General features: G+C 37.4%; 1 protein-coding gene across 6 annotated transcripts in view; it reads left to right on the top strand.

Moving 5' to 3' along the window:
* Positions 1 to 10205, top strand: part of TBC1D5 (TBC1 domain family member 5) — a 318166-nt gene extending 307961 nt beyond the window's left edge. For all 6 annotated transcript variants that reach the window (XM_053967563.1, XM_053967571.1, XM_053967579.1 and 3 more), the window contains one exon: positions 6332 to 10205. In XM_053967563.1, the coding sequence (XP_053823538.1) occupies positions 6332 to 6625 (294 nt within the window). In that variant the 3' untranslated portion in view covers positions 6626 to 10205. The remainder of the gene's footprint in view (positions 1 to 6331) is intronic.
* Positions 10206 to 13610: the final 3405 nt, after the last annotated feature.

Here is a 13610-nt window from a genome sequence, read left to right as displayed (position 1 = left end):
TAAAAATTGCAGGTAAATGTTCCCATACCAAATGTTCCCACATGATTATTTTCATTGTCCTTGTCCTCCAGGATCCCATTATGTAAGAGCTGATTAACTGCATTGCAGGGTATTCATGGCCTGTGCCAAAAAGGAAATAGCAAGGAGGTTGCTTTTACCTTCTACTTCATTCTATTGACTTTCTCCTTGAATCTGTAAACAATGTTTTCACATACAAAGCATACAGTCATAGGACAAGTTCATTGACAAAGGGCCCTCTCTGTCTAAGAGTCAGTCCAACCCAAACGTCATCTTAAAAATAAGTACTTTTGTGCCCACTCATTTCTGTGTTGAGTTCTATTAAGTCTGCCACCCTGCTGCTGATACTCACACTCATAAATCAGTGGCAGCACTATCACTTCAAAGTCTTAACTGAGTCTGCAGTCAGTTCACTTTTGACAAGTGTACTTAGGAACTGCAGGAAATATTTATTCATTTTTCAAATAATGATGCAGGGTCATTTTAATTTATTACACATGATCCCCCTGAGTTAGAACACTCTATGTTAAAAATATATATTTTAATTGTACCTTGGTATTAGAGGCAATACCAAGATTTTTTTTTTTATACTTAGTAATGGTGAAGAACAAAGCTTTCCTAGGGAGTTTTCATTGCTTGCTTAACTGTTGTCATTACAATCACTACTTTCTGCCATAATAAAGGCATAGGTTAAACTGATACAGCGTATTGGACTGTTGATATAATGGCATCCTATTTTTGCCCTTGATCTCCTAGCATTTTATATTAAGTATCTTCTGTTTTCTTTCCAAATGGTAAATAATGTTTTTTGATGATTTTTGTACATCTAGAAACTAGAAGGCAGAATGCCATATAACATGGCAGCAAGCTCTGTGTGTGTGTGTGTGTGTGTGTGTGTGTGTGTGTGTGAGAGAGAGAGAGCAGACCCTACTGATGCTGGAGAAGCCTTACTCAGAGGCTGGTCTAAACCATGTACCATGGACATGCTGGGACTCTTTGGGTATTGAGAGTGGAGCAAGTGAAGCCTGGTCTGCACAGATTTCTCTCCAGTGCAGATTTTCAGGGCAATGTACAATGAGGTCTGGGCTTATCCCAGTGTGTAGTCAGGGTATCTACATCCAGTCCCAGGAACTGAGTGGCATCCATGTCTCCCACAATTTCAAGGCTGTTCCTAAGTCAACTATGAGCAATGTGAGTAGAGGTTGTACAAGCTAAGCTGTTGCAGAGCATTAATGAGGCATTAGCACTGCATGGTTAATGTTTGGAGGTGCAGTACATTCATATGGATTAGCCTCCTCTCCTCTTATCTTCTGGAACTTCCAATTATGATAATGAGTAACAGCACCTCTGATGTAAAGGAAAAGATTAGTGTTAGAAATGGTACTCCAGGAGGACTGGTGGTATCCTTAGTTAATTAATTAGGGATAGTTTGTCTGTCTGTCTAATTACCCTCTAGTTAGTCTGTGCTGTTTCCAAGCCCTTAGTCTTTAACCACCACACATAAAATCGAACAAAAAGAGGAGAGCTCTGGACCCCTTTTAATAAAACACAGGACAATAGAACTGCGGAATAGTGGACTGTGAAATTAGACTGTTAATTGATGGGCTCAGTTGTTGGCCCAAACCAGGGCACAGCCCAGGCTTTTAGCTCTGCTGAAGAAAGAGGGCTGCAGTGGTGCCCTGGGTCATGCTGGGAGTACTTACAGAGAGCTGCAGGGGGATTAAAAAACAACCACTTCTAGGCATTTTAATGCATTTCTTGCTAAATAAATTTCTACTCTATTTGCATTTTCTGTGACTTTGGTAATGCCTGTAATTCTATTTGGTGTGATTTGTCCTGTAGGGATTGTTCTTTGCTGGAGTTATAGGGTTATTTTCTAGGACAGTTACAGGTATAGCTATTCTATAAATGAGATTAAAATCTGGTCTTTTGTGCCTGGTTATTATAGAAGAATAAATTATTTATCATCTTAGCTTTTTTAAAAAGTGTTATTCCTCTTTCTTTGTGTCAAATCCCTTTCTGCAAAATGAGGATAAGGATATAGCCCTTCTTTAGAAAGGAAAGCTGCAAAATTAAAAATGCAAAAAAAAAAAAAAAAAAGATAAAGGCTAAAAGAAATCAAGCATTTCTTGGAATGTTTGGCTTTGGTAGCAGCATGCAGTTGACAAACAGAAGGCTTCTGTTGCTAAATAATGAATGATAATTAACACATTATCTTGCCTTTATGTCTGTTCAAAGAAGGAGGCAAAATTAGCTGCTGTTCTTCTAAGCTTTCTTGATTTGTATCCTTGCAGTTAGTTTTAACTCATTCACAGTGTGAAGGCAAATGAAATAAGCCTGGTCCTAGTAGCTGATATTCATCAGGAAAAATTGTTTGGAGAAGCCATATGGCAACGGGCGTAAGGTTGTTAACTTTCAAAGCTACTGGAAGTATAATTCTGTCATTTTTCATTTATTCAGTAGTGGCAGCAGATGGGAGAAAACATGCTTCACGTCAGCATGAGTTTCCTGAAACAGAAACAGGCGAAAGAAGAAGGAAGGAGGTATTTTACCTCTGGAAATATCAGTTCCAAAATACCAGTGTATGCTAGGGATAGGCAAACATTTACAGGCAGCCCTTTTATAGGATTTTGGGGTCAATATCTCTGCTTTGCTTCTTTTCTGTTACTTCAGTGAGCTATAGGTCTCCTTAACCAAACCAAAAAGTGTGGGTGGCGTGAAGAGTACTGTTGGGAAGCTCAACAGTAACAAGAAGAAATTGGGATGAGTGGTTTTCTTTATTAAAGAGCAGAATGCTTTTTCAACTGCACTAGAGAACACTCTTGAAAGTAGAAACTGGGAAATGCCAGAAACAAAGATACTGATCTTGCTGGGCAAGTGTTTCACTAAATAAGATCTGTGTCACCCTACGCAAGGTGGAGGTGTGAGGACTGAAATAAAGGATTCTTGATAGCTTGGAATAATAAAGTGTATAATTTTGAAAAATGAGGCAGTACTGCATTCCCTGAGAGTTTTAAATAGAACTGTGGAAAGAGGCCAGGTGAATTATGTGGCAGTGGTTGTTTAGAGGAATGTATATTTCTGTTGTACAGGGCAGGGGGATGGGAACAAAGTTCTGAAATTTTGACTATGGCATTTAGAGCTCCCAAAAAAGTATCAATACAGGCTGGAAGATTAGGGATTGAAAACAGTCCTGCTTGAGAAGGACTAGGGAATACTAGTGGATGAGAGGCTGGAAATTTCCCAAATGGGCATTGGAGCCCAGAAATCCAACTGTACCCTGGACTGCATCCAAAGCAGTGAAGCCAGCAGATCAAGGGTGCTGATTCTGCCCCTCTGCTCCCCTCTGTGAGACCCCACCTGGAGCACTGCATCCAGCTCAGGGGTCCCCAACACAGAAAGGACATGGACCTGTTGGAGAAAGTCCAGAGGAGCATGACAAATATGATTAGAGGGCTGGATCACCTCTCCTATGAAGACAGGCTGAGAGAGTTGGTGATTTTCAGCCTGGAGAAGAGAAGGCTCCAGGGAGACCTAATTGTGGCTGTTCAGTACAGAAGGGGGGGGGGCTTAAAAGAGAGATAGAAACAAATTTCTTAGCAGGGCCTGTTGCAATAGGACAAGGGGAAATGATTTTTAACTAGAAGATGGTTGATTTAGATTAGATCTAAGGAAGAATTTTTTTTTTTTATGATGAGGATGGTGTGATATACTGGAACAGGTCTCCCAGAGAGGTGGTGGGTGCCCCATCCCTGGAAACATTGATGGTCCAGTTGGACAGGGCTCTCAGCAACTGCTCTAGTTGAAGATGTCCCTGTGCCTCACTGTGGGAGTTGGACTATGTGACCTTTAAAGATCCTTCCAACCCAAATTATTCTGTGATTCTGTGTTGGTGGAGTAGAGCCATGGTTGTGTGCTGCCTGTGTCCTCAGCCCCCTGGTGATGGCAGCTGACTCACTGACAGCTCATGAAGACAGCATTTCAAACAGACAAGATGAAAGCAAAAGGCTAATTAACAAATGATGCTTCAGCTCAGAAGTGTTTAAACAGTGAAGTATCTCTCTTAGTAGGATAGAACTTTGTGGTTTTAACTTCATGGAAACCGCTTGAAGTTTTTGGCATTTGAACTACTCTGGTTCTGCACGTATTAAGAGGGTTGGAGATCAATCTTGATAACACTCAGAAAGGGCTAGTTGTTGATCTTTCTAAAACCAATCTGTTGGGTTTTGTATGAATTTCTGTGAAAAGGGAGTTGCTACCAAAAATAATAAATGTCAGTTTCTATCAGTGTTACGACTGTCTTACACTGGGACGGGTAAAATTTTGGACTCAAGATACTTCCATTTGAATTATGAAGTATTAAAATTAGTTCATTACAAAACAGAATATTATATGTTATTAAACCTATAGTAATATTAATTCTATAATATTATTAGACCTGCATACTTGTAGATAACACACAAAAAATATAAATTATGAGAACAGGATATTTCAGAATTTACTAGAAAGGGAGATATTTGAATCCTTATTAATATAAAATTGGGCAAAATTTTGTATTTTAATATATTTTCCCATTCGGCTGATATTTATCTTTATTGTGACTTCTAACAATTTTTAATGACTATGCAAATGACAACCAAAGACTTCCAGCTCCCCCATTGCATCTTACAGTCATTCATAATCACAGTTGGATTTTGCTTCCTGAGCTACAAGAACATTCTGATCTATAATCAGTAATCAAAACAAGAAAATAATTTTCAGCTGTAATAATAAATTTTCCTAAATTAATTTTGCTGGTGGTCATAGATTCTGTAACTGCAGTTGTGGCTGATGCTTGTGGTATTCCAATTTTATATACCATAATTTAGACTCATCTTTATCTCATTCAGATTATTCCTGTTTTTTCTGTTCTGTAACTGCTTGCTTTTTTTTTTCTTTTTATAATACCTATAATCTCTTTTCACCCCAGAATTGATTTACTTTTTTTTTCTTTTTTTTTTTTCTCTTTTTTTTTTTTTTTTTTTTTTTTTTTTTTTTTTTTTTTGTGGAAAGGTCACAGGTGTAGGGCTTGTATTGCCACAAATGTGGGTACACATTTCCCTTTACTTTTCCTTTTTCTCAGTCTTGCATTCATGTAATCAAATATTGGTTTTGGCATCACACCACTTCAGGATGCTTGTACCTACAGGCTGTTTGGCAGGTTGCATTATTACTCTGAAAAAAACCTGTGTGGAATCAACCAAGAAAGCAGTCATGTTCTTGCCAGAGTAACATAGCATTAGACAGGAGCTGAATGCAGCTCTTGCAGCAGGAAACAAAGTGTTGTCCATTTGGGTTGCAACCAAGCTACAAGGCTGCCAGTTGTCAACACGTGAGAAATCCCACTCTACTGTGCATGGCAGTCTCCCTTTCTAATTACATGTAGCTCTGACTGGAAAATCTGGGATTCTGAATGTGGCTAGTATAATGGAATGTAAGATTGAGACTTCATAGAGTTTTCTGATGCACTGATGTATGGTCTTGAGCTACTGCCTAAGTGCTCAGGGACATATATTTCCCAAGGTCTAACCAGACAGAATTGGGATTCCCAGACCCTCATTTTCTGGAAGAGGTAGTAAATAGTCAATTACACTAACCCTGAAAGCTCTGGCAGCCCTGATTTTTTGAACCCAAACTGGTGCGCACTGAACCAGGTCTATGGTTGGTTCAGATTTCACAAGTCGGGGTTTTACTAGGAAATTTTATATCAAACCATTCTCCTGACAAGCTCCAAAATGCTATTGTACATGCAAACCAGCAAAGAAATTCTCAAAACTACTTCACTAAATACTACAGGAATCCACTGTAATTACTGAAAATCTTTGCAGCTGTAATGTATGTGTTTTATGCTTGGCTGCTGTGGTCACTATGTGGATGCGCTGTGATGATGAGACATGTAAAACTGTTAGACCAAAAAAGTATTTTTAGAGTGTTACATTTTATGCTTTTTTAAATTATCTCAGTTGGTCAGATCATGGTGCTAATATGCCAAGGTTGTGGGTTTGATCTCTGTGTGGGCCATTCACTTAAGAGCCGGGCTTGATGACCCCTGTGAGTCCCTTCCAGCTCAGAATATTCTGTGATTCTGTGAAATAACAAATTGTATCATCCAAAGTTAATATCCACTTTATTTTTCACTTTATTTAGTCATTGCCACTTCTGCATAATAATTATTCCTTTGTCCCATTCCCATGTGCCTGACATGCTTCATGAGCCTCATTATGTGACAATACTGGTGCTTACTTCAAGTCCTTTCTGTGCCGTTGTTTCACAGACTGCAACTGATCCGAGCACTAGTGAGAGCAAGAGTGCTGACGACTATATTATGGTTTCCAAAGAAGAGGAGAGAAGTAAAAGTTCTGTTCCAGAGCCGGTGCAGGCCCTTCAGGCACACAAGGAGGCAGCGGTGAAGCCAGAAGCTCCGTCTCATTCTTCTTTGATATTTTCTGACCCTCTGATGGGTTCCATTTCAGCCTCCTCCAGCAACCTGAGCTCCAGCCCTGATGACGACAGTAGTAATAACAGCAAAGATTCTGACTTTGCTATTGTCAGCCCACTGGACATCTAAAGAAACAGGTTGGGAGAGTTTGGGAAATCTGTCATTACAACTCAGCTCTAATTTCTGTGATTCCACGGGTTGGATAGTTCTTTGGATTATAAGGACAGAAAATAGATAAAGGTAGCCCATTTCAGCTGTCAAAAGCCTAAATTAAAATAAAAAGGTCAGCAAACAAACAAAAAAAAGACATAAATTTGCTACTTTAAAAAAATAATATATACATTTTAATAAATGCCTTAAATAAAGACCCAGTAAAACCCAGTTCTAATATAAAGTCATTATTAATTATGCTGTTACCCTTCTTAGGAGCTTTGTTACTATAGAACTGTTGCTTTCCCAAAACATAGAATAGTATATGCTAGGTACCATAATGGAAATGTGCAGATACTTGGCATCAGACCTGAAGCAGCAAAGACAGGCTAGATTTAATATTGTCCTTTTACAAAATATGCTTGACTGGGTTTTCTGTGTAGGAAAGGGTACTGTTTCTTTAGAGACTGTGATTAGAGAAGTAGGGAATGAGTATCAAAAATATTAAAAGCATCATCCTGTTAGGAAGTTTGTTCTCACTTGAGAAATCCCAGTTTCTTCATTTTCATCCTGCAATAGCCTGAGGTGTGTTCAGGGCGGAGGTTTGTGTAGTTGTTCCTCAGTGTTTAAAGGAGACTTATGTGGCAAACTCCTTGAGAATGAGGACCTACACAACAGAGCCGAATTTGCCTTTCTCTACTTTTTCCCCATGAGAGTTCCCAGTTCACCTCTTTCATTCTTTATCTTTGTCTACTTTTACTTCCCCTGGCATGATTTTTTTAAATTTTACTCAGACTACCCCAGTTAAAAAGTAGGTGCAAGGGAAATAACAGTATTTCATAATGTAGACCAGAGCTGGTTGAACTAAAGCTAGCCCAAGTATGCTAACTTACCAGGGAAGGTTGCAAAGTGAAATGAAATGTTCATAAGTAAAAGCACTTTATGTCTCATTGCTATTACCTTCTATAGACTCTGTTTACATATATTCCTATATGATTTCCATATTTCTAATCACGAGAAACATAATGGTGCAGCAGCGTTAACCACCAGAAAGTTTCTAATTAACTCTGTTACTTGTTCTTCTATGGAAAAGTGTATTTTTTCCCCATCAAGTCCACAGTACATTTAGTAACAGCTTTTTTCAAGTAGATAAGGGGGGCTTTCTGTACTCTCTGATCCCTTTAACCTCTGTTGGAATTCACCAAACAAAACTGGTGGTGAGTAGTCTGTTCCTCTTGCAGGACCTACACAGAGTAGCTGGAGGAAAGAACGATAGTATGTCACTCTGTCACAGCAGCAAAAAAAAAAGCATTATTTGCTTTTAAGATGCATATACATTATACCATGCAACAACTTCCTATTTGCATGGCAAAGCTTGTGTTTGTTCAAAGTTATGAAATTGTAGTTATTTGCTGCTTAGTCTGTAATTGTAAATGAAGTACTGTATCCCAAAGATGAGGTGACATGTAATTTGCTGGTCATAGATTTTACAAGATCTGTGTTGGTGACTGAATGGAAGAGTTAATTGTCATGTAATTACATGGTAGCTGCCGTCCTTACATGTTCAAAAGCCACCATGTAATTCTTAAGAGATTATTTGTGCCTTGTAAAATGTTAAAATACTAGAATGTTATGAGCAGGCATAGCATCACACCTCTCTGCAACAGAGTGATGCAAACAATCAGATGACTATTTAGATGAAAGATCTTAAATGCATAACATTTTGGAGAGGTGTTTATTTTGGTTTCATTTTAAGCTTCATGAAAGATCACTTTGGAATTAAGTATGCATGCCTGTCTCCAGTTTATTTTATTACCCTGAGTTTGCATGAATGCCAGGGGATTGGGTGGCTGGTTGATTTATTTAGGTCTTTCAAGCTTTTCTAGCCTTAACATATACAGCAAGGCTTGTGGCTCCATCAGCAAAGTATGGCTGTTGAAGAAGTACCTGTGGAAAGAGGAAAGAAATATTCTGGGGACAGAGAGAAAAGTTTTATATTCTGTGATACATAAACCTTCAAAGATTCCAGTAGCTTGGCAGGAGAAAATGTTTTTACTTCTTTTTTATTTTTTTAAGCATCAGTCTTTTGATTTCTATTCTAGTGGGTTGTTTCAGGGATCACATTGCTATTTTCTTGAACAGTCTCATTGCCAAGGGAAGAGTGTGATTTGTACAGGTTTTTTATTTTTGTAAATGAGTTGTATCTTTAATGTTGCATATTTTAAAACAGTAGTGAAAGTATATAAAGATTTGGGGAGTTTCTAAGAAGAATCAGTGAATACCAATAAGCTGAATGCGTACCATGCTACGGGATATGATAAGAATCTTCAAAAGCAGAGAGATGATTATACAAATAAGATCAGAGTAACTCCAGTAAATGAATCTGGTTTGGTTGTACCATGTCCTTTCACATCTCAAATATGTTGTCTCTGATATTAGATCATAGTGCAGAGATAATTTAAAGTATTTTAGTATATTCATTAAGTTAGAAACTTGTAAGTTAGATAAAACATAAAATCATCACCCTGTTTTGTGTTACGTTAAGAATATTCTGAAAGAGAAGCTGTCATTTAAAATACAAGATTATTCTTTTTCTCCGGAAATTACCTGCTCATAATGTTCATGGATAACAATAATCAGATAGAAAAATTATAAGTATTGCAAATTGCTGATAAAAACTGATGCAGCATTAAGACTGCTGATCTGAGACTGTTTTACAGTATCTCACATCTGTAATTTATTACTTTAAAGTCTCTTGCATGTCATGTCAGTTGTATGTACTGCAGAAAGGCAGTATCATATTTTGACTGGGTATTGATTTAGTCGTGGAGCTTTGTATCTTTACTCTGGAAGAACATTTAGCCTGCTTTATTAAAGAAAGAATTAACAAACTTTCTGGGTTGTGCTTGTGCTCTTTTCTCAGAAAAGAGGGAAAGCTTTTTGGCTAGAATACTGGAAGTATAATTTCTGAGAACTAGGATGATTAAAACTTTAAAACTATCTATATAAGCACAAAGTTTATTAATACTCTAATCAGATTTTATGGATGTGATTCAGGGAATAAAAATGCTTGTCATTATCTCAAGTAAACAATATAGAATATTTCCTGTTTTACAAAATTTCTTGTATCTGAAAATGAACCAGTATTTACCATGACATAACTTTTCTGTAATTTCATGAAGCTCAGTATAGTGTCATCGTTGTGTATCAATAACTGTGCTGGTATCTGTACAGTACATTTCTGAATCTGTATACTTGAATTCACATTCTTAACTCTTTCCCATGATTCTCCAGTACGTTCTCATTAAATGGCATAAAGGCAACTATTTTAAAGATTACATTTCAGATTTAAGGTGTACTTGTGCCTGGCAGTTACAACGTCATCTGTTCAAATACATCCTAACGTGAACAGATTTTCAAATTCTTGGTGTCAGCCCTTAAATAATACTTTTGATTTTGTGCTGCATGTGTTGGTCTAGAATGAATGATTCTAATTATTTATTAGACTTAAAAAGGTACAGTTTCATAAAATAAACTTCATTTGGCTACAGAATAGTAATTACACTGTCTTGTAATCTGTGCTGTTCTCTTGAGAGTAATCATATACAGTCTGTACATTAGTGTTTGCTGTGTCCCCCAGTCTGCTAGACTCTGGCTTTAGTAGTTAGCTAAATTTAGAGATGAAAGAGCATGAAAAAAGGTCATTAGAGTAACAGCAAATTGAAGCATGCACACAGGCAACTTGCTTTCCTGCTTCTCACAACTTATTTAATCACTGAAATGATAAGGGAGGTTTTAGATATGTGGGAGGATCCTGCAAGAGACAAAGTGCATAACTGTAGAAACAGACAATGAGCTGGAAGGGATGCAGCTTGACTCTGAAACTATGGGTTCTTTAGGGCAGGAACCATCTTTTTCTCTGATGTTGTACAACACAAACACTGTCAAAATTAGGGTAACAATAATAATGATATATTCATTATTTCACCACATTTTGCTCTTTCAAACTGCAAGTTAGATTTAATCCAGTAACTCAGCTGATAGCAGTAGTGTTGGAGCAGCAGAATCTGGTCCCACACTGCTGAAATAAGTGTGGATAAGGAACAATAGTTTAAATAAATAAATTTAAACCAAAGAAACCTCACACCAGAAACAGGACTATAATATTGCCAAATACAAAAACCTGTATTTCTTTCCAGATATATACAAAGTATAAGAGGTATTTTCTAAACTGTGCTTCAGGTAGCACTTGTGTAACTTGTTTGACTACGCCAGGTAGGTTTGTGCAAGCCTATCTTTGTTTTCAACTTGTAAAAGCATAGCTGATGCTAAGATGTGGGAAGTATTAAAATATATCAGCTGCAGAGAGAAGACATTGTGGTTCTATTTTCTGTGAATGGTAAGAATTTGATCCTTCAAATCCTGCTGATTTAACACTTTCACTGTCTTCCATGGTAACAACATGAAAAACCCTGTAATCATTTCCAGAGACCTGATGGGAACTCCACTGCTTAAGTCATCACATGCAGTTGTAGAGCTTTGAGCTGAGAAAGTTTTCACAGCTTTGCCTTCGACTGTGAGCTTTGGGGACTGTAGAAAAACCAGGTGTCTGAATTTTTAACTCATACAAAGAAGCATTTGAAGATATTACAAATTATCATGTCAGTATTTTTGGAATATAAATGCTACATAGTTTCAATATGGAGAATAGTTGTCAAAATACCTTGACTGCCCACCTGCTGTGTTAATTGAATTCAATGGATGGGGAATAAAACAGCATTTCCAGAGCATCATTAAACTGCCCTTTCAAATAAGAGTATATCAAGCAAACAGATATTAGAAGGCAGATTGTCAGTAGTGTCATATAGCTTTCTGTATAATATATATCTCTCTGCAGTAGTCAGGAATATGCATCATTTCTGTCCACGAATGGAGGGGCTTGCAACGTTCTGGAACACGTGGCAGAAAATGTAAGTGAATGTGAGCCTGTTCATAAAAACATTTTTAAAGCTTCAAGGATTAGAATACACCAAAACGATTTTTAAAATATAAAATAAATACATACAAAGCTTATTTAGGCTTGCAACGATCATCAGTTTCAGATCAAAAAAGTTTCATTTCATTTAGAGAAATTCGATGGAACTCCAGCCTTCAGGTGATAGCACAGGGTGCCTTACAGAAGCACCTATAGGAGGTTGGGACTGCAATGAACTTCTTGTGCTTCAGACTTGTAACTTCCAAATTCTGGAGAACATTAATTCTAGTATGTAAGCAATGAATTGCACATGTTTACTAAGTTGCAAAGAAGTCATGATGGGGGAATTCCTCAGCAGACCCTCTTTCTAAACTTCTTTTGTTCTCATTTCCCACAGTCAAGCCCATCTGACAATTTTGTGGTACCCATAAAAACTTCAGCTGTTTCATCTTCTTGAATAACTGAATTCTCAGTCACTGTGACCAAAGTTAGCTGTTAATCATTTCAGGACTCTATACCCTATGTCTGCAGCCTGGCCACGAGCCCAACAAGTGTGCTTCTTGTTCTCATGTAAAATCTGAAATCTTATTAAAATCTCACAATACTTCTACAGCAGGTGGTATCCATATTCAATCCTTATTACTTCCCTGGGGTAAACTTTATTGTAAGTTTTATTGCCTAATATTTTCTCTAGCCATACTTCCGTTGTAATTCTTACAATCAAGAAAAAAAACAGAAGAAAATCTTGGCTTTTTCCTTTTCTGCCTCTACTGGTAAAGTCTCTTTGCTGATAATTTTTGGTTCTGTTTCTTGTAAAACAGCCTATGTGTATTTGTACTGCTTGTGGGGTAAAGTTCTGAGATATGTTCTCTCTAAAAATGGTGAAACAAAACACTGATTTCTCCAAACTTTTTCTCATAATAAATGGGGCTTGAGTTAAGCATAAACTTTTTAAAAAACTATGAACAGGAATAGTATCTGTTTTCAATTTCTAGAAAACAACATCTTTTAGTAAACACACTGGAGGGCAAATAATGCACTCTACCAAACGATGCCATTTTCTTAAAAAAAAAATTTAATTCACTATTCCACCTGGTGAAACCATGGAGAGAGAGAGAGCTCTGTGTGGGGCAGGGTGCTTCTGGGCACAGGGGAAGGTGGCCCATGGTTGTGCTTGGAGGAAATGCAGGACACCCAAGGCCATGCCACACTGGCATGTGTTCCCATGTCTGGAGCATCGTTGTGCAGGGAACACAGGCTGCACTGTTGCTGGACAGATGGAGAATAAGAAGATGAAAATTAGTGTGTTTTACCTTCCATGGATATTTAAGCTTCAGAGGAAATAAAAACAGGAAAGCAATTGCAAGCATCATTAACTGTGCTGGCAGTGCAGTCACTGAAATGTGCTTTCCTCAGTGTTTTCTTTCTGTGGGATGCAAATTTTGCATTGTAGAGGGGCTTATGAAGAGCAAATAAAATATCTTTTTTCATATTCTGACATTTTTGCTGTATGTGAATATTATGGGGTTTTAAAGAGATGTTACTGGTGTACATCCACATAGAGATTGCAGCAACTTCCCCCTTTCTCTCTCTTCCACGTATCAGACATTCTGAAGCAAGCCAAAGAAAAGAGAGAGAGACAGAGCATCTTAGAAATTCTTGTAATCTAAGTGCTGAGTTTTTATGTGATGGTATTAGTATGCTTGGTAGCTTGCACTGAGTGTAAAACCAATGTCTATTAAAACATGCTGGAGAGAGAAAAAGTGTCTACAATTTTTCATCTACATGAGCATTGTGTGTTTTGCCAGTGCTTTTTAAGTTGCATCTGGCCTTACTAGAGAAAGTTATATGATGAATATGCCTTCTGCAGGTTTTGTTTTTTTTTAAAGAAAGACAATCAGTACTTGCTTTTGCATATAAGATTTCTTATTGGTTTGTAAAATGTTCATTCTCTGAAAATTTGCTTTTGTTGTGCTTCTATAAGATATG

This window comes from Vidua chalybeata, chromosome 1 (genome assembly GCF_026979565.1).
Source record: "Vidua chalybeata isolate OUT-0048 chromosome 1, bVidCha1 merged haplotype, whole genome shotgun sequence".
Taxonomy (NCBI): domain Eukaryota; kingdom Metazoa; phylum Chordata; class Aves; order Passeriformes; family Viduidae; genus Vidua; species Vidua chalybeata.
This window is presented reverse-complemented; position numbering and strand designations above follow the sequence as displayed.